Source organism: Cheilinus undulatus, linkage group 12 (assembly GCF_018320785.1).
Source record: "Cheilinus undulatus linkage group 12, ASM1832078v1, whole genome shotgun sequence".
In the NCBI taxonomy this organism is placed as follows: Eukaryota; Metazoa; Chordata; class Actinopteri; order Labriformes; family Labridae; genus Cheilinus; species Cheilinus undulatus.
Genome location: NC_054876.1, coordinates 37087868 through 37110208, shown reverse-complemented (window position 1 = coordinate 37110208; position 22341 = coordinate 37087868). Strand labels below are relative to the sequence as shown.

General features: G+C 37.2%; 1 protein-coding gene across 1 annotated transcript in view; it reads left to right on the top strand.

The window, feature by feature from the left end:
* Positions 1-2030: 2030 nt before the first annotated feature.
* The window catches only part of abcg4a (ATP-binding cassette, sub-family G (WHITE), member 4a), a 37669-nt gene continuing 17358 nt past the window's right edge, over positions 2031-22341 (top strand). The window contains exons 1-5 of the mRNA XM_041801594.1: positions 2031-2611; positions 10088-10325; positions 20822-20939; positions 21057-21189; positions 21277-21327. Of these exons, the coding sequence (XP_041657528.1) occupies positions 10097-10325; positions 20822-20939; positions 21057-21189; positions 21277-21327 (531 nt within the window). The 5' untranslated portion in view covers positions 2031-2611; positions 10088-10096. The remainder of the gene's footprint in view (positions 2612-10087; positions 10326-20821; positions 20940-21056; positions 21190-21276; positions 21328-22341) is intronic.

Below are 22341 nucleotides of genomic sequence, written 5' to 3'. Positions count from 1 at the left end.
AGCCTGCAGAGCAAAACTGGAGTGTTGATATCTCAGTGTGAAACATTTCAGAGTTGATCTCACCTCCCAAAGTGTAATTTTGACTCCATTCTGAGTGAGATGGTCTACATTATTGGAGTCATTTGACAGTGCTGATGCATCTAACTCCTGGAGAGTCAGTTGATCTGAGCTCAGCTCTCTTCCATTTCAAATCTGGTGACATTAGGCAGGGTTTTCCCAAGTTCCCTTGTGTTCAGATGTATTTTATGTGTTAAAATGTGTTTTGCCTACTCCACTGTGATTGCTGCTTGACCTCTGTTCATGTTTCTTGGAAATTTTTGTCGCTTTTAATGTGAAACACTTTGCTCCATGAGTGAAGTTGATCTCTGAGTTACTGACTTCCCATAGTGGCTGTGACAACACCATGACAAAGTACATACTAGACTGCACCATTCTGGCATGTGGATGTGTGAATTTGCTTTGGCATTCCCATTCATGGGGTAAAATTCAGGACCTTTGAGATGCACTGTAATACTTCAGCAGAGGTGGGAAAAAAACACAACTACTGTACTCAATTAAAAGTGCATTTACTCTGGTAGAATGTACTGGTAGCTCAACGCTGTCAGATACTCTAACACTGAAGGCCATTTCACTCAGAATGGAGTGGAAATTACACTTTGAGAGTTCAATTCTGTAATGTTAAACTGAGATATCAACACTCCAGTTTTGCTGTTTTGGGATGTAATGTGGAATCATGCGATATGTGACAAGTGATATGTCCCCTTTAATTTGACTTTAAAATTTTAACAGTATGGAAAAAGTTGATTTAACACCAATCCTGGTTGGGACCAATTTCACCAGGATACAGTGTTAAATTTATCTCTTTAAGTGTTACTTTAACATTGCAAAATTTACTGTGCTGTGTATGAGTGTGGCAAATATAACTACAAAAATAATAACCTACAGCACAGTCGAGATTAACATGGTTAAAACAAGAATAAAATGTAAGATATGTTTGAATATTTTTGGTTTAAATACGTTTGAGCTGACAGAAGAAGAAGAACAGCCTGTGCTCGCTCCAAAGGGCTGCTGAGTGTCTGTGTGTAGACTGTGGTCCAGTTTGATGACATGATCAACAACAAGGAGACTGATCATACTCAGAGGAGCAGACAGAGATGGGATGCTATGCTGAATTAAAGCTCATGCTGCGACACGAGAGCTCGTTTTAATTTGGTCTGATTAACAGGCAGGTGCGATAGGCTAAAAATGGTCTCGGTTTCCTCTCAGGGGTGATGTAAGGCATGAAGGGCTCGTTTGAACGCGAGTAACCCCGTCTGTTTTACCGAAAATAACCCGGGCACTGCAGCATCAGCACCAGGCAGGCAGCTGCGCAGGTGCGGCCTTTAAAGGGACAGGGGGGCCGAAAATCTCACCAAAAACCTCTCTCTTATGTTTACACCGAGTATCCACAGCTGGGACAGCCACATCCACCACATCTATCAGGGTGAATAAAACAACATGAGCGATAAAAATAGAAAGTCTTCGACATAAAGTAGGCTAGCTTTCGTAATAGTTCCTGGTTATGCCCAATTCTCTTGTTTCCCAAGAGAGCATCCCAAAGTAGTGCATGAATAGGAAACGGGATACTTAAAAGGCTTAAATTAGCATGTAAGAGGGTAATTTAATGAAACAGACTTCCTCAGTCAATCCTATCGGAATCAATTTAAGTAGGCTAACTGGATGTAACTTAAACTTTTAGGTCAGGTCAATCACCATAACACTATTAACATTTCTTTAAAGAAATTTAAATGTATCTTCGATCTGTTATCTTTGCTTACATTTGGCTATTTTTCTTTTCTTTTCTTTTTTCTCTGCGCCTTTATTCATCCCCAAAACATGAGGACAGGATTAGGATTAGGAGGAAGCGATCAAGCCAAAACAGTGTGTTTTTTTTTTTCCTCCAGTAGCATCCTGTCAGCAACGCCCTGCATCCCAGACCGGCGTGCGTACCACACAGACGCACCAACCGGTAAGAGGATCACGGCGGCTGCTACACCGAGCTGCTGCTGCTGCTGAAGCATCTGCAGCACTGCTCGTCTGTTTCTCTTTCAATCCAGATGTCAGACGCTGAAGACTGCCACCATCACTATCACTAACACTGCTGAGGATGTGTGCGAGTAATCGGAGTGTGCGAGCACAGGACGGATGGATGTAATAAAGGGAGCAATCGCACCGAGGAGGAAGAGAAACCATGACAGGCATCCTGATCCCCTGACGATTCTCCAGGATGCAGTCATAGTTTGAGGCCGGACATGATTTTAATCTTTGGAGTTGCTGTAGTGGATGCGGGACGATGTGCGCCGCACCCCGAGACATATTAAGAGGAGCACAGCTTGGTCCTTGCATGCATCTCAGCGGATTTTTCTCGGACTGTGGCGCACAGTGAGCATCTTGTTGTTGTGTTTTTTTTTTTTTTCTCTTTTGAGCAGGCAGGGACTGTTTGTGGGACCTTCTCATGTGGAGGGATTGTGCTGCTGTACCCGGAGGCATCATTTGAGCACTGTTGCTCTGACCCAAAGAGGAGAAACCAGGGCAGAGCTGCTCACCTGGTCATCTCAACACACAATAAGAAGTATGTGCACTGGGCGCGTGCGTGTGTGAGTGCGTGTGCTATGCAACATACAGTACAGGACTGACTGTGTGCACTCAGGCTCTTTTATGACTCATCCACCTTGAAGAGTAGTCACTTTTTTTCACACTCACCAGGCATTTCCAGCTTGTTTTATGTCTCATGTTTTCATCCTCATCAGTTTGTTGTTAACAGGTGCTTTTAGAGGAACAGGCAGCCTCCTCACCATTACTGAGAGTCACTGCAGAGCACACAAACCACTGCAACACCATCAAACATTATTATCAAGCAAATTTCAGCCCCAGTAGCAGATTTTAACTCTGTCTGTGTGCTCACGTGTCCTGGCTTTTGGGCCGCACATGACACAACATGGAGGCCTTCATCTGACTAAGAGGCCATTAAAGCCTGTCAGTGTTTTTTACAGAGCTTATATGCAGGCTGGTAATGGAAATTCACTAATGGTAGGGTGGTCAATAGAAGTCACGGTCAATTTTCTTCACTGCTCCTCTCTACATGACAGTATTTTACTACACTTATAGCCGAGTAGGTCAGTGGACACAGGACAGTGATCAGAGAGTACTAGAGGCTTGGACTGGGATGTTTTAGGATGGGATAGAGTTAGTCCCAGACACTGTTATTGTGTGGGAAAAAAAGGTGTTGTTTCCTTCTTTTATTCTCTTTAAGAGTCTCAAACTGTCTTGAAGTTAATCTTGGTGATTATTTAGGCCAAGAACAAGTGGTCTAAATCAGTGGTTCTCAACTGGTGGGTCGGGACCTAAAAGTGGGTCGCGGAACAGTTTCAGTGGGTCTGAAAAAAAAATGGTGGCAAAAGTCCATAAGTCCTCATTGGACATGCATCTCTAACTTTTATTTTTACCTTTTTTACTGTGAAATTGAGTAAATTAAAATGTTTGATCAATATTTCAACTAGTTAATCACCTCTTCTTGCAAAAAAACGGCTACTTTTCCCATGATAATGAAGTAGTTTCACAAGTTTGCTGGAAAACTGGCCAAAATTTACACATAATGATGGGGAAAGAAAGTATACAATTTGTCAGTTTTGTCCCTTTTCTTTTTTATACCAGGTGTTTTGGTCCAATTATGCTCCAAACTGCAACATATTCAATTAACTAAGCATGAGTTGTTGAAAATGTTTTGGAAACCTGGGTTGCGATCTGTCATAAGACAGACTGGTGGGTCCTGAGGCAGGACCAGCTGAGAACCACTGATCTAAATCAACCTTAATATTCACCAAATAGCATCTCTTTATCAGGATATAATCCGGTGCTTTTGCATGTCAGCTGCTTAGTTTATTTCTCTGAAAGAGTGCCAAACAGCTTAGGCCAATATAGACCTTTAAGTACATGAAATAACCCACTTATAAGATTATATCATGGTACATGACGCATCATTGCCTATCAAACTAACAAAAACTAACTTGAATGTTTCACAAAATAGGACACCCCTGTAAAGTCACAAAAGTGTGGTTTTGTTTTTTAAATGTGTTATTTCTTATATTCTCTATTATATATTGGCATTGTTATGAAGTGTCTCATATTGTATCGTATTAAGCTGATGTCATTACTTATTTGGCCATATACATGGAATAACCTCCCCTATTACAGGCTTTTAAATAGGTAGTTTTGTTTCTTATAGTCTAAAACACTTAGTCATTAAATCAGTCTTGGTGCTTATTTAGGCCTATTTCGACCTTCATTTACATGATTTAAACATTTCTGTTGTACATTAAATCATCAACATACAAGTTGTCAGACATGACATGACTATTTTACCAAATAACATCTGTCTTTAAAGACATAATTTGTGTTTTTTTACATGAGAGGTGTGCTATTTTTTTCTTTTATTCTCTAAAATAGATTCAAACAGGCTTAAATTTAATCTCAGTGATTATTTAGGTCAATTACAGACTTCATGTACATGAAACAACCTTAAAAGGTTATTATTCTTATCATTTTATCAAATAGAATCGCTTGTATAGATATAATATAGTGGTTTTGTACATAGGTTGTACTGTTTATTTCATGTATTCCCTAAAAATCTTAACATACTTATTAAGTCAGTGTAAGTGTTTATTTTGCAAATGGTACGCTCTTCTATTAAGCATTATGTGCATATAAGTAATCAGAAATAACATTAATATGTTTCAAAAAAACATTATTCAATAGGACAGTCTGTAATCTGTATTTTTTATTTATTTTTTTTTTTTTTGTATGAAAGGTGCGTTATTTATTCCTTTTTTGCTCTGAAATAGATTCCAACAGTTTTAGAGGTAATCTTAGGAGTTATATAGATCATTTACAGACCTTTATGTACATGAAATAACCTTCTTCCTGTACATGAAAAAAAGTAACAAGACTGTTTTGCCTGAAAACATCCTTCAATAAGGACATAATCTGTATTTTTTGTACAAAAGGTGTGATATGTATTCCTTGTATTACATAAATTAAGATACAAACAGTTTTAAAGGTAGTCTCAGTGATTATTTAGGTCAATTTCAGGCGTTATGTACATGAAAAAAACTTCTTTTAAATGTTATCAACCACATTCTTTATAAAATAGCATTCCTCTATATGGACATTATCTGATGGGTTTACTCAGTCTGTTATTTCTTATAGTGTCTATAATAGCAAAGAGTTACTTAGTACTCAAACTCTGGCCTTTCTGTACATGAAAAAACCTCTTTTATTAAGATTCATATCGTGCATACAGGTGATCAGAGGTAGCACGACTGTTTTGACAGAAAACATCCTTCAATAATGACATAATCTGTATTTTTTGTACAAAGGTGTGATATTTATTCCTTTTATTATCTAAATTAGATTCAAACAGTTTTAAAGGTAGTCTCAGGGATTATATTGGTCAATTTCAGGCATTATGTACATGAAATAACCTTCTTTAAATGTCAGCAAACAGATTATTTTATCAAATAGCATCCCTCTATATGGACATAATCTAAAGCTTGTGTAGAAAAACCAGCAGCCTTGGAGTTAATCTTAGTGCACTTTTTGGCCAAATTTAGGCCTTTATGAACATGAAAAACCTCTTTTACTAAAGGTTTTATCACATACATAGCAGTAATCAGAGGTATCCTGAATATTTTGCCTAAAAGCATCCTTTAATAAGGACATAATAGTAGTAATAGATCAGTAAGACCTCTAAGCACATGAAATAATCTGCTCTACTTAAGGTTTATCGTGTGTGTAAACGTATTAAAAAGTACAGAGATCATTTCACTGAAATGCTTCATTATATAAACATGTCATCAGGTGGATTTGTGTGACAGGTATGTTGTTTATTTCACATATTCTCTAACACTTGTGTTTCCTTTGTACAACGCATACAAGTTTTACGTTTTTTAAAATGTATGGTCCATATGCATTATTTGCGTGCAATTATTCTTTATTTGTGAGTTTAAAAAAAAAATTGAATCATTTATGATCAGAGGAGTATTTGATGATAAATAATCCCATTCCAACCTTATAATTAACGTAATGGCAGCAAATCACACATGTTGTCCATGTTGGTCAAATATGGTGCCTGATTTCCTTCTTTGTAAAGCATATCTGTAATATATCATCCAATTCTTTGTTAGAGCTTCAAAGCTGACCATATTCTGTCATTAGCACATTTTTTCACACTTCTTTCTTGTCAGTTATAGTCAATATGCCTCATTCACAGAACCATGTGCTTTATTTTATTCTCAAATTGAGCAGAAATTGTAATCTTTTTATGGCTATAATATGATCCTAGCACTCTTGTCTTGTTATTTTTTACTTGGCAAGACAAGAAATTCTATACATTTTAAAAACATACCCTTTATTATTTGTATTTGTAAAGGGTGTGGTAGGGCACCAGCAATGCTCATTCTCAGCAGTTAGATCAAATAAATCTAACAACATAAAACAACATATGAAAACGGGTCAAAATTGACCCCATGACAACATAAATGCTAAAGGAGTTTCAGAAGGTCTTCAGGGTAATCTTAGCAAGTATTTAAGCCTCTTACAGACATTAAAGCACATGAAATAACCTTTTCTATTAAAGGTTATTCATTCAGATAAAAGGTAGCATGATTATTATGTTGAATCCCATCTTTCTACAATGATATAATCTAGTAGTTTTGTATGTTAGCTTTGTTGTGTATTTATTATATACTCTAAGAATTTCAGACAGTACCAAAAGTAATCATAGTGACTATTAAGGACAATTACAGACCTTTAGGTGCATTTATAAAATGCTTTTTACAGCTTGTTTTATGTCGGTAAAAGTAATCAGAAGTAACCTGATTCTTTCCCTGAATAGCATCCTCCTGGAAGGAATATAATCATGTGGGTTTGAGTTAGATTTGTTGTTTTTCTTGAGGCATTTTCCTCTAACATTAGCACATATAAATATGTCAGGAATAATAACATGACTCTTTATCTACAGCCAGCTAATCTAAAGTAGGCCACTTGATTCAGTTTAGGAAACTCATTTAAATTACGCACATAATCCCCTTAATTCACTTCATTAGTACTGGGGCATTGTTTTGTTAAATCACTGTTGACTTTGCCCTCATGAATACAACTGTAGCATGACTCTGAAGATATCCCTAACATCTTCAGTGTGCTGATATTATGGGGGGAATTAATGTGTTTCACATTCTTGCAAAGCTAATGGATCAGCAGCTGCTTCCCAAGCTTTTACAAACCCTTCAGTTTAGGAAGGAAATGCTTGTGGATCAGCAGTATGAGGGTGCTGCAGGACTGAAACCAGATCCCGACTCCTCACACTCACAGGCTCATTCCTCTTAAGCAGCTGCTCCATGAGATAAAACGGTAATCAGATCACGTGCTGCACCTAGTTTTAAGAGGATGTCTGCAGTCCTCCTAAAATCATTTTACAGCAGCACCTTTGTGTTCACACATCTCAATACCTTGTAAGTGCATTTGTCTACATTCCAGTCTAAAATATACCACACTTGCCTGGACAAATCTTATTCTATATATTAAAGGATGGCCTGAAAAGCTCACAAAAAGTATAAATATCTGCCATTGCAGCAAGTGCATTCATCCTAAGTGTCTAGTTATAACTAATTTAGATATAGTTGGGTATCAGCATTTCATTTAAGAACACGTGGGTACATTTTAATTGCAGTATTGGCATACATAAATAAATAATACAAGCAATTTAGGCCTTATTTTTTGCTTTCAAAATCGATAAACAAGATGTTTGAAAAAAGGCCTTAAAAAGGCTTAAACAGCTCAAAATAATTAAAAAATATCTACCATTGCAGCAGGCATATTCCTAAATGTCCTGAAATGAGATGTTATAACTAATTAAGATACAGACAATCTCATTTTAGGACACACTTGGGTAACCTTTGCTTGCTGTACTGTTTAATTTAGTTTATTTTATTAAGTTTATTTGTGTCAGGGACAATGTACAAAATTACATGGCAGAAAGTTGTACAGACTTAAAGCAATTTAGGCCTTTTTTGTTTTGTTTTTTTTACTATTTGTAAACCAGAAGTTTACTGGATGTGATTTTTGAATGTGTACCATAAGAAGTGTAATGATTTATTTTTAACTACAAATTGGCCATTAAGGACTTCCTGAGATTTGCATTTTTGCAGTGCACAAATCAGTTAAGTGTTATATTAGTGCCTATGTGAGTTGTATAGCGGCTAAACAAGGAAATCCTTAAAGACCCATGTTAATTTTGTTGACTAAAACTATGACTAAAATTGTCAGTCAACAACATTTTTCTCAAGGAAGATTAAGATGAGCTAAAATAGGTCTTTAGTGATAAAAACTCTGACACAAGTTCTGTCAAGTTTTCATCAAGGAGACTAAAAAGGGGCTAAAATGTTAATGCTGGACTTTTGGACATTCAAAATTCATAATATCCCTCCACTGTTCATCTAAGGTATGTCAGTATGTTTGTCAGTGTATTTCAAAGTGATTAAAATGATTTCAGTTTAGTACAATAAGTGTTTTACATTCATATTAATTTTGTAAAACAGCTGAAAGAATTAGTTCAGAAGAATGCCTTGACTAAAAGAAAGACTAAAATGTAAAGACTTATATTGACTAAAACTGGACATTTTTTTGTTTTTATTGATTAAACTGGACTAAAAGTCTTTCTGTAAATTTTTTTTACTAAAACTAAGTCATTTTAATTTGAACACCAAGATTAAGACTACATTTAAAATAGCTGCCAATATAAACGATGTTTAAGAAGTTTTTATTAGAGTTTTTCAGGTTAAAATGATTCCATACTCAAAGTTTTTGTTAAAGGAAAGTATAAGGACATAAGGTTAGATTGCATTTTGAGGAAATAAGTGAGGAAAAACAGTTGTATGTTTCCCAGGGATGGAAAGTAACTACTTACATCACTTCTACTCTTTTAAGTACATTCAAAAATCAGTACATTTACCTCTACTTAAGTAAGTTTTAACCAGAGTGACTCTGTTTTTACTTGATTACAATACTCTTGTACTATTTCTACTTCTGACTACAAAAAGAGGATGATTCCACATCACATCCCAAAACAGCTGGTATACACAGAAAAACTGGAGTGTTGATATCCATCCATCCAACCAACCAATTTCTATACCGCTTATTCCAGTGGGGGTCGCGCAGGGGCTGGAGCCTATCCTAGCTGGCAGTGTTGATATCTCAAGGTTAAATATTTCAGTGTTCATTTTAACTCCTCTCTGAGTGAAATGGTCTTCAGTGCTGGAGTTATATGATAGTGTTGATCCACCAGTGGTAGTTCCACTCTGTAAAAAGTTAATTGATCTAAGCTCTGCCAAATCATGGGGGAACTCCTGCACGTGTTTAGATGTGTTTTGACTGTGTTAAGTTGTTTGGATGTTGCATGTTATGCAGTGATGACTGCTGGTGTTCTTTTACTCATGTTTCTGGTGGATTGAGACACATTTGCACCATGAGTGAAGTTATCAACAGAGTTAGCCTTCCTGCCTCTGACTTTAAGTGTTCCTAAAGGATGCACAGAGCATATTCTTCATCAGTATGCATTGCCTTGCTATGAGGTTGACTCTCTGTTCTTTCCAAAAGAGATCCACCTTATCACAGGTTTTCAAGCGTCACCGCGGCTCTGTCGTATTGTAAAATATTAAACACTTTCAAGTGTAGCATAACTAGTCGATGAGTTTAATTAACACTGTTAATTTTCTGTGCATTTTACTTTACCATAGAGGTGTGACTTTACCTGAACAGCCTGGTTGCAGATCTATTCTCTTGTTGCCACTAAGGAAAGATCATGTTTGACTATACAACTCCTTAGAAGCTACTCAGCACTTAAAGTAAACTTCAAATAGGATACTTTTAACTTTTAAAGTAGATTTATAGACTATTACTTTTACTTGTAGTTGAGTAAATTTTAATCAGAGTAACTCTACTTGAGTACAATACTGATGTACTTTTTCGACCTCTAATGTTTCCTCCTTCACAGCTTGTCAGCATGGCTGAGAAGACCCTGGAGCCAGGCTCGGTCAGCATCCCCATGGAGGAGACCAAACTCCCAGGTGGAGCTCCTCAGGAGGCGCCGCTGCTCACCCACCTGAAGAAAGTAGAGAACCACATCACCGAGGCCCAGCGATTCTCCCATCTCCCACGCCGCTCAGCTGTGGACCTGGAGTTCAATGAGCTCTCCTATACCATCCGCGAGGGTCCCTGGTGGAGGAGGAGAGGTACTGCACACTCAGCTCACATACTGTAGTAATGATGGATGAGCAAGGCAGCACCACCCATACCGATCAATATCTGGAGTGCAGAATATTACCAGAGAGGCATTTTGTGACATTCAAGAAAAATATTGTTTCCTCGGTGTCTCTTGGCCTGCTCTGTTGTTCTGGCACATGTAGCCCTGCCCAATCCTCACACACACATAAACACACACACATTTGCAGACTTCCTCCATGTTGTAGCAGGCAGTGTGTCTGTGAGCCTTGCTGTGCTCAGCAGAGTTTAGACGTAGTAAATAATTTACACTCTCAGGTTGGCACACTGCTTTCCTCTCTTTTCCCTGTTGTTGTCCTACAGCAGGTGGTGGCAGGGAGTTGTGATTGATCTGCTGATGAAATAGAAAAAAAACCCTCAACAACCTTAAAGTTAATAAAAATCATCCTGTATCTCATCAGTTACATCTGCTTGAAATGTTCAGCTATCCAGCACTTTCTACTTACATTCCCAACATATAGAGTTCATACATGATGCATTACAGCTCGTCTTGTGTTATTTTCGTCTTGTGTAATATTGATGTGCATTATAAAAGCCTGCTAGAGGAGGGACTGAGGCCTGCATGTATAGAGGGTATCAATAGGGAGGAGAAGAGGTGCAGGGAGGGAGCAGTGGTCATTAAACCAGCTTTTGTTTGTGTGCTGATGTTGCATGTTTCCCTCATCAAATCAACCTGTGGTTTGTGCTTTTATTTGCCTCGTCTCAGGGCGCTTCGGCTCATCAGGCCGGCTGTGTGTGAACAGGAAGTGCTTCAGCTTTTACTAATTAAGCGCCGGCTTTCTGTTTCACTCTCCCTTCAATCTCAGTGAATCCCCTGTCATATACAGTAGCCACATCCTTCCTAATAACCTCTGCCACTCACACAAAAATAACAAGCCACACCCACCTTTAATATCAGCGACTTGCCATGTATTTGACCTGCGCTGTAGTTCATTTTGAGGGGCTTGTCAGTGTGTGTGTCTCATTTAACAAGGGAAACACAGAGCTGATTCTCTGCAGTGCCTGTCAGCCTGATCAAAGCTGAAAAAAAAGGTGTAATCACAGTGAGCTTTAGGCTGTTGTTCTGCTTCTGTATGCTTTTGTAGTGTGAGATTATTTCCTCTTGGTAGAAACACATCCTTTCTGTGTTGTTTCCACTGAATTATATGTAATTATCGCACAGCTGGTAGAGAGAAGAGAGGAGACAGGATGACGCATAGTTTGAACCATGAGTTGAACCCATGATCTCATCTCTCATTTATTTCTTAGTGATTGGCTGTATATAAAGATGAACGATGCTTCCCCACCCCTCTCTATTTTATCAAATTGAAGACAAATTTCCTCCACAATGGGCGCTGACATATTACACTGGTGACATCATGTGGGGCAGCGTTGACTCAGCTACAGTTTAAGTCCTGCCTTCTCTGCACACCAAAAAACCCCAAAAAACACACATTTAACTTAACAATAAAAAGCAAAGATCCCTCTGTTGCATTGTTTACATCAATACAGATTAATGAGTTGGTTAAAGGGTTGGGTATCATCGAGGTTTTTCTAGTACTGGTGCTACATCAACACTTTTTACATGGTGCCGGTGTCTAAACAGTGCCTGAAACAATATTTTTTATATGTGTCGGTGTTGGTACCAGATGTGTCCAGGTTGCCAGATCTGTCTGGTCTCTTTGCCTCCGAATTACCCGCTTTCAATCCTCTGTATGTTTGGTGTTGATGCTGAAAGTGTGAGAAACATAATTTTGAATAAAATGTTTTAATTCTGTGACATCTACTGTGTCTAAAATGGCCACGACTTACTGTTTGATTTTGCTGTTTGCTGACATCCTGTCAGACATGGCAGTGTAACTTTTTATTGCCCTTGATTTTTGAGTTTTTGTCTATTTCGCATGCCTAGGTCTGCTGGTCGAATATCTTGAATATTGAAATGCCTCTGTGTTGCGCTCATTACAATCTCATCTGAGATTCTGCTATAAAACAAGATAAAAATTTAGTTCAAAACCCTAATAATGAGAGCCTACTTATTAAAAAAAGAATCCACGTTTAAATCAGAATCAGGCCTATAAATACATGTTGGGACAGGCTGGGTCGGGCTCAGAGAGAATATGCATGGGCTTGGATAGGATCAAGCTAGAATTTTCCGAGTTCTAATGCTCCTCCTCCTCAAATCCTTGTTTTCATTCAGTCTATGACAGAAGCATGTCCTTTTATAATTATTCCCCAGAACTATATGAAATTACAGCTGGTACAATGAGTAGAGGAAATGAAATGATGACTTGCGGCATGATCCATGAAACCCATGATGTCATAGAGATGATGTGATATAGCCTTTTAGTTACCATCAATCTACTTATGAGTCATTCCCTAAAAGTGTGATGAACGGGAAACGATTACCAAGAGAAAGAGTGTAAATAAAAGCAATCAGGCAGGTTAGTTGATGTGCCCACTCTCTGCATGTGTTGTTGTGGGTTGGATTATAGGTGAGGGCAGCCATTTATCCCTGTAAGGATGCTCTGACCTGCTTTTAATGTGGAGGGTATTCTCCTTCTGTTGAAGTATTCTCCAGGTGAAACTTGAGACCAGCCGTTGAAGGGGAAACACAGGAAGAGAGGAGGAGGGAGGGAGTTAGAGTAGGAAAATGTTGACATGCCTCAGGGTGATTTCAGCTCTGCGTTTTGTTATTTATTATAAGCTGCATCTCTGCAGTTATATTTATGATCTGACTTTGCAGGGAGGAAAACAAGTATGGTTCCTTTATAGGTACAATCACATCTTTTGCTCAGCATGCTTCTTAGACATTGTCCTCCTCCCTGGTGGAGTGTAATTGAGAATATTTATGAGAGAGAAATGCTCAGGTATGTTCCAGGCTCTTAAGTTTTATATTCATTTGCTAGCTCATATTTTTACTAAACTTCTTTACTCCACTACTTACTTCATATCCCTCGATTTTTTTCAGTTTTCAAGTTCCCCTCACAAAAAGAAATATAAACAAGTACAGCTCCCAAAATTTGGCCAGTTGATCTAGATGGTAAATTGGCAGCTATTTTGATAAACATATCATGGTATCTCTCCTGCTAATAAATGTATTCTCAATATGTTTGTGTCAGAAATTAGTCATTTGTCTCCTAAACTTTGTTTGTATTACAATCAAGAGCAAAATTTAGAATATATCCGGCAGGTTTATCTTCATTGCCTAAAAAGTATTTACCCTTTTTATTGATTTTATAAATCAATCATAATCAATATTATTTGGCTTTTTGGCAAAAAATATTAAAGAAAACCCTCTTTAATGTAAAAGCAAAACAGATTTCTACAAAGTAATGTCATTTAAATAAAATTATGTAAGTTAAAATAAGTTACTGCTTAAATATTCACCCCCTTCAAAGTAACTGACCTAATTCAACAGAGGTCCAGCCAATCAGTAGTCTCACAATCAGTAAAATAATGATCATCTGATTGCAGTGAATGTATCTCAAGAGACTGTAGTGCAAAGACACCTGTGTCTTTAAGGTCCAGTCACTAGTTAAAGGGGACATATGCCAAAATCTCTTTTTCAGGCTTTTCTGACAAAAATATGCGCCCCTGGTCTGTCCACAATTCCCCCAAAAATCAGAAGAAAATATGTGCTGAAACAAGCTGTTCTCAGATTTTCCCCTCATGATGTCATTTGGGGAGTTAGCACCGCCCCCTGGTTCGGTTGGCCCTTCCCCCTTGGAAGAAACTTCCACCTTCCTCTCCTGGGCCTCCTCTCCAAGGAGAGCCACATCCAGTAAGCCACAGTCCCTGAAAGGGGTGGAGTCAGACAGCTCAGTAACATTTAAAGCTACAGACACAGAAACAGCTCGTTCTGAGCAGGGCTGAAACAGAGGACATGCAAAAATCCAATACGGTGGTGTTTTTCAGCAACAGACTTCACAGGCATGCTTTGGGGACCTCTGAGACCTCTGATGAAGACAAAAGAATACTCCAAGCAACTCAGAGAGAAGGTAACTGAAAGTACAAGTCAGGGAATGGATACAAAAACATTTCCACGGCGCTAAGCATCCCAGGGAGTTCAGTTAAATCCATCATCAAGAAATGGAAGGAATATGGCATGTGTGTAAATCTGCCTGCATTTGGCCATCCTACCAAGCTGCCACCAAGTCAAAGCTTTATGAGACAGTGGCAAAGAGACAGCCACTGTTGAAAAAAACTCACATTAAATCTGGACTAGAGTTTGCTAAAAGGCACGTAGGAGACTCCATGGTCAAGTAAAAGACAGTTCTTTGGTCTGATGAGACATAAACAATGCTTTTTGGTCATCTGACAAGAAGAATCAACATTACTTAGTAAAAATCTGTTTTCACTTTGACATTAAAGAGGGTTTTGGTAACTTTTTTTTTGTCTAAAAAGCCAAATCATATCGACCATGATTAATTTAGAAAATCAAGAAAGGTAAAACATCCACAGGAGTGAATACTTTTATAGGAACTGTTAAATTATATTATTCATCTGTTGCTGTGCCATATAAAGTAGTGAAACTGAGGTTTGTCTTATCTATGTAGTGGATTTAAATCCCGCTTATATGTTTGTATAATTGAATGGAAAAATATGTCCTATCAAAGCACTAGGAGGTACCATTTTATTTATGTTGCTATTTATGATCTATGTAAATACATATCTGTATCATCATTATCCTAATGTGCTAGAAAGCAATACAACAGAACAACAAAGGTTCTCTCTGTGTTAAACCATCAATAATTGAAAACAAAAATAACATATACATTAAATAATCTAAAAACCAGAGAAATAAAGCAAAAACACGATGAGACGTACATATAAGCATCAAATACCTCTATGTCTTAAACATTCACTATGCCATGCAGGGTATATTATTTTTTATAAAACACATTTAAACAATGTGGCAGCCTGTTAGTGCTTTCACCCAGCTGAATGGTGCAAACACCTCCTCCATTACTGCTTCTTTTAAAATGCTTCACACATACAAGGTTAAATTTATCACTATGAGGGTAAGGAATCCATGCAGCTTCATTAATTACATTTTTCATTGTTTTCATGAATGGTAATGTATAGTAAAATTGGAAAGTAGCTTTATATTAGCAACTCATGGAGATGAGTAACACTACTTAAGCTGTATTAATCCTGTTATGCTTTGGAATTCATGGTCAATCTGTGTTGAACAGAAGTTGAAACAGCTTATGCACAATGGTGTTTTTACATACACTGAATCAACTTAGCCTAATCCTCTGTACAGTTTCGCACCTAACAAGTCATTTAAGTCTGATAAACTCCTTCAAAAGACTTCCGCTTCAGTTAGGTCTACTACAACAAGTTTTGAACAAATTAATCTGTTGTGTGGAGTTATCTTACCAGACTTCTTTAGTTGGGTCTTCTTCTCTTGTGGTTAGCTTGATGCTACGTTAGCCGCTACTAGCTTAAAATTCGCTAGCCAAACAGTCAGTGCTTGTGGCAGTTTGGGAAGTCTAGTCGCCAATTTTAGGACGAACAAGGTATAAGTGTTTCACTAAAAAAAAAAAAACTATACAGCGAACTAATCTGACTCAACTATGAAATAGAAGGTGTTTTGTTGTGGCAGAATGCATCTTTTTACTGTACAGTCAGACAGTTAGACAACTGCCAGGCTAGATGTGTTAGCATAATACATGAAATTAGTCCACTGCCGACAACATAGACTGTTACATGATTTAAGTCAAATTATAATAAAACAAAAACTTTTCAAATGTGAAAAGGAGAAAGATTCGCCTTTGAAATTTCATAGAAATAACTAAATGATGGGTAAAATTTCAGCTTCATTTATGCAATTAGGTTGCAGTATTACAACTGGTATTCACGTTGAAAGAGTACTTTGATGACAATTTATTTGAGTAGAAGTAAAATAACAGGTCTACAAATTTACTCAAGTTAAAGTTAAAATAAAAATTTAAAGTTTACTCCAAACACTAAGTTCCTAGTAGTTTTTTTTTTTTATACCTGAGTGGCTTGAAAGGTATTTTTATGTGAAAAAGCAATAGAACGTGAGCCATGGCATTGACATAAACAGATGCTACAGTGATACTAGACATTTCTACTTTCTCATGAAATCTTATCAAAATCAAAATGACTATAATTTATTGAAACACCGTAAAATTATATATTACTGTTGTAATCTTCAAATCTTGCTGATGTCTCTGGAGAGAACCACTTGAAAATATCTGTTCGAAGGAACTGTCGAACTGTTCCCTAACCCTATTTACTCAGTAACTAATGTTTTTTTAATGTAGTGAAGAATAATACTTAACCCCTATATTATATTTGGGCAAAAGTAAAATTATGGATTTTAAAAACTATTCAAAAAATTATAAGTGCACCAAAAAGCTACTCAATTAAATTCACAAGTAAATATAATTAGTTACTTTCCACCCCTGCTGATGATATTCCTAATTATTTCAAGGTTTGTCAAGGTTTTAGGTATTTCTGTATTTTTGTTTCCGCTGTTAAAAAAAAAGAAACAAGCCCCACTGATGTAGTGGTAAAATCATTCAAATAAGCTTTAAGTAAACCTAAAATATTCAGTGATAACTTAAACCAAAAGCTGCTATGATAGAAAGAGTGAGAGCACTGTCTTAAAGGGATATTTCATTGTTTTTAAGGTTTAGTCATATAAGGTAGTGGCATTAGCCTTCAGTGATTTCAGTGAGCATTGCTTCTTTAAGGACTCACTGGTTGTACCGGCCTGAAAGCTAGGCTATACAGTGTAACAGATGGGTAGAGTTTGTCCATGGGATTGAGCCAATTTTTGATAAAAACTGGGCCCAAAACAAAGTTGGCCAAAACATATGCACTGTCAAAAATTTTCGATTTTATTTTATAACCAGAGAGCCTCTGTGTGTTTGTCACTATTTTGCATTGTAAGAGCACGTAACTGGTAGCCAAAGCCTGCGATGTAAAATAGCGAAAAAAACACAGAATAAAATGCTTCAAAAGTTTTCAGTAAGTGCGTATGTTTGAGCCAGCATTGTTTTGTGGTCCATTTTAATCAAAAACTCGCTAAATTCTGTGGATTAGGAGTTGGTTGGTTGTGGTATCATCACATATGGATTGGTTTTCACTAGAATAGTATCACAGTTTTAAAATATCCGGTATGGTGATATCCCCTCAATAACGGAGAGAAGTGTCCTGCATCACTGAATATATACTGTCACAAATAGTTGAATCCATATGGTTTTGTGGAGTAGAGACTGAAGTGATAGACTTCAGCTCCCATGAGACTGGGTGATCTGGATGTTCCTGCAGCCTCACACAGATAAGACCATTATTATGGGCGACCTACAGCAGTGGGTTAGATCATCAGTATGCACCACATGCCAGAGCAAGGCTGCTTCACTGACAGCATGCCGCTCTGCTGTCTGAGATGAAGCTTTCTGATGTAATATCGGTGTGAAGGAGGAGGAGAGGGCCTGACATGAGGTTCATAGAGTGAGTCTGAGGGGGCTAGCAGCTCTGCTGAGACCCTAATTACACAGCTCAAGGCATCTCTGCAGACACTTGAGAAATGTTTGAGTCAAGGGTGGCAGGGGTGACAACCAGACAGGATTCTTGCAGCCATTTTTATCTCTCAAGAAGCTCTCAGCCCATGTCAGCTCTAAAACGGGTTGTTTTACCGTTCTCACTTTGCTTCAATCCCTGTAAAGCTCAAGAATTAAATCAAGAAATAGCCTGAGCCATCTTCATTAGCAGGCCACACCGCTATGACCAGTTTTATAACCACTGCAGGGAAGTGATGTCTGTGGTTTTTCTGTTGGCGCCACTGAGGGCGTCCTGATCTTAAATCTCTCTGTATGCATGCTGCTTCTTAGTTTTGTTCTCTTTAGTGTTTTGTTGAACACCTGATACCCTGCTCTCCCACAGACGTTTCAAATCTTTTGTTTTTTTCTTTGCAGATGGCTTCACCTTGAATTCTTTTTTTTCCCTGATGATGATAACTCTCCACTTCTCTGCCTGTCTAGCTTCCCTTTTCCTGCAGGTCTTTGAAATTATTTTTAATGGTGGCTGTATCAGTGTAGCCTGTACAAAGATAACACATTAGCATACAGAGTCACAGTGTATTTTGACTATTGACTTTCAGGGGTACGTTTGTCAAGATTGTTGGTACTTTGCTATTTTTTGATGCCACATTGATAGGGGTTAAAATAAAGAAAAAATACCCAACATTGGACCCTAGTATTTTTCTTGCAAAGGTATATCAAGCATCACTTTGTTGGACTTTTACTAGTATGGTATCAAAGTTTTAAAAATTGGATATTTTGACTGTCTTAACCTCCCAACACCTGTGCTTTTGTTTGGAATGCATTTTAGTTACTCCCTCTTGGTTAAGTGGGACCTTATAAGAATAAAACCTAAGCCCAGTCTTCAACAGAAAGTAGCTTTCATTAAACATTATGTCTGCATACGAAGGCAATTGACCTTTCTGCACAATACATAAACTATTTATTTACTTGAAGGAAATCATTTAATAAAGATGATGTTTTTTCACCAAAAGTTCTTGGGGTCTTGGAAAATGTCCTTTGAAAATATTAGCAAGTTTTCAAAACACAGAAAAATCCCCTCAAATTCCTTAAAATTTCAAAGACATTACCATAAAATGTCTATGAAAATTCTTAAACATCTATTTTCAAATACCATTATAGATAATTTTCCTTAAACATTTCACATACATTTTAGTGAAACTTTCAAAAAGACCTGAAAATGAAATATTTAAAGAACACACACACACACACACACACACACACACACAAACAAATCAATTCAAGTTCATGAAAATTTTCAAGCAAGTTCCCCAAAATTTAGAGCAAATTACATCCAATATTTCCAATTCAAAAATCCATGGAAAATTTTCAAAAAATTCTAATCAAGTAATCACAATCATTCAAACAAGTTTCCAGAAACTTCCATTAAAATATAGGAAAAAAATGACAGGAAATTTTCAAAACCAATAATTAATTACATTAATCAGTTAAAAGTAAATTACCACGAAAGTACCTAACCCCCCCCCCCAAAAAAAACAAAAACAAAGAGATTAAAAAAAAAAATCAAACACTTCAAAATGTAAATTTCACTAAAAGAACTTGAGGTCTTGGAAAATTTCTTTCAAAATTATTTGCATGTTCATTTGAATTTTACAGACATAACCAAAAAATTCTGTGAAAACATCTTTTTACAAATTCCATTAAAAAGATGAAAAAAAAATTCCCCCCAAAAAATCAATAAAAGATCCTGAAAATGTTCAAGTTAGTTACCCAAAATTTTCAGTGAATTTAAAAAAGATACAAATAAATTAACTAAATTCCCATGAAAGTACCTAAAAATGTAACCCCCCCCCAAAAAAAAAAATTAAAATCAAACATCCAATTCAAAATATAGAAACATTTTCTAGAAAAATTACATGAAAATTCCTGTGAATTTTAAACCACTTTCTCCCAACATTGCAAGTAAATCAACTTCTATGAATATTACAGACAATTACACTAAACCTTCCAACAGCAGAATTTATTACTTTTTTATAGGAAAGCCAGAATATTAGGTCTTCATATGTACATGTGTGGTCTCGGGATGTGAAGTCTGGTGTTCTGGTTTTCAGACTAAAAGTCTATGGCTTCTTCTGCAGAAGCTTACTATCTGTTTAACAATACATAAAAAAACACTTCAAACTCAGTGGACTGAGTTTAAGCGTTCAGTCAGTTCCAGCTGAAGAATCAGGCCATTAGACTGAAACACAAATCTCTGTTCCTCCTCTTTCACTTCCTCACTGTCTCTGTCTGAGAGTATAAAGACATTATTAAAGCAAGCATATCTGATCAAGCAGATGGACCGTTTTTAAAATGATGACTGGGTTAAAGCAAACAGAATTTTTGTCTTTTAATATTCTTGTAAGGAGTCCACAGCAGCACCTGGTTTTTCATATTGCAGGAGTCAAAGTTTTGGATATTTTTATGACTGTTTAGCTGTATGTTTTTGTACTGATAGTGGCTGTTATTTATCTGCATCTCAGTTACATATTCAGGGGAGTCACAGTCTGGGTCAGGTGTTTGATCCCGAACGGTCTCAAGATTTTTGACTACAGATTGACAATATTTCGTTGCAAGTTGTAAGTTTTATATTAAATTAACTGATGACCTGTTTCAGTGTTATCCAGTCTGTCTGCAGTAACGAAAACAGACCATTTTATAACATTGTCTGCAATCTTCCTTACAGTTGCGTGAGCCAGGTCATGTCAGGATCAAGCATCTTAGCAGCTCAGTAACAGACTGTCCTGCTTTAACACATACATCTGGCCTTTCAGTTTTTTATTTTCAGCTCAGTACGTTGAAAAGCTTTGGAAGAACATTGAGTATAAACAGAATAATACAATTTTAGACCAATTATACCTACTAAAATAAAAACTCTTCCCTTTAATCAGGTTATAAAGCACTCCTCAAGTGTCTGTCGGGAAGATTCAACAGCAGAGAGCTGATTGGCATCATGGGGCCTTCAGGAGCCGGGAAATCCACTCTGATGAATATTCTGGCAGGGTACAGGTAAGATATGGAGTGATATGAGACTGTGCACACTATTACCTCTTGTATTATGTTAGTTTGGAAATGGCTTATATATAGCTGTTTCTTTTTTTGTTTTTTTTCTCTCTGTGGAAACAGAGAGACGGGTATGAAGGGTCAGATTCTGGTGAACGGGCGACCGAGGGATCTGAGGACCTTCAGGAAGATGTCCTGCTACATCATGCAGGACGACATGCTGCTGCCACACCTCACTGCGAGGGAGGCCATGATGGTGAGATTGGCTCCCAAAATACTAAAGTAACATCTCACTAAAGCCATTAATAACAACAATAAAATCGTGCCAACTTCTGTCTTCCAGGTTTCTGCCAATCTGAAACTGAACGAGAGCATGCAGGTTAAGAAGGAGCTCGTAAGTCTGAGTTTATTGATCGTGTTAGATCCATATACACAGACATCAGGAATGTCTCCTATCAGATATTTTCATGCTTCTGTAGTTTCACCATATTTCATGATCTTTGATACTTTTGGGTCACTGTGGGTAATGTTGTAATCTAATGATGGGTGCTGTTAAATGAATCTGCATGAATGAAACAACTTATCCTTTTTCTTAGAATCTATTTTACATGATTATCCAAATATATATATCTACATTCAGTTATTTTAAAGGCCATACATTCACATAAGAAACTAGACATAATTTGCTCCCATATAGTATTTTGTTGTTGTTTTGAATCAGACTTTGATATTTCAGTTTTATGACATTATGAGTCCTATGTTGTCAGCCTAAGTTGCACAATCTAAAGTGCATGGTACCTAGCAATATCCAATTTAGTTATCTTGAAGGTGTACAGTCCTGCACAAATCCATGGGCAGAGTGCAACAAAGTTGGACTGAGTAGGTGTGTTGTGGAAGAGACATAAATCAAACCAATATAAGTGTCAGCTCTCATTCACTTTAAAAGCCAAGAGTGCTTTCCAGCTGGCACAGTGGTATTTAAATGGCAGGTCTCTGTTTTTATCAATTTATAGACTGAATCCCATCTGGTGCTTTAAACTTGTCACCTTCACTGTGTCATTGAACATACAGAACACTGTATGAAATATGCTACTGGAGGATGCATGTACTATACGCCAGCACACATGGAGGGGAGTGTGTAATCAAACAGAAACAGAGTTTTCCACCCCTCAGCTTTTTGTTACATTGAAACCTTTATTTGAACATATGAACACTGTGTGGATAACCTGACACGCAAGATGGATTTGTTTCACACATCCATCTGGTAAACCTCTCATACACAGCATATGGGAAAGGGCAGAGCCTTTGAAAAAAAACTCAGGGACTGATTGGATGAACGCTCTGCTGTCTGTCACAGCTATACGGGCCAATCAGAGCAACAAAACACGTGAGGTAGCTCCTAATGAGG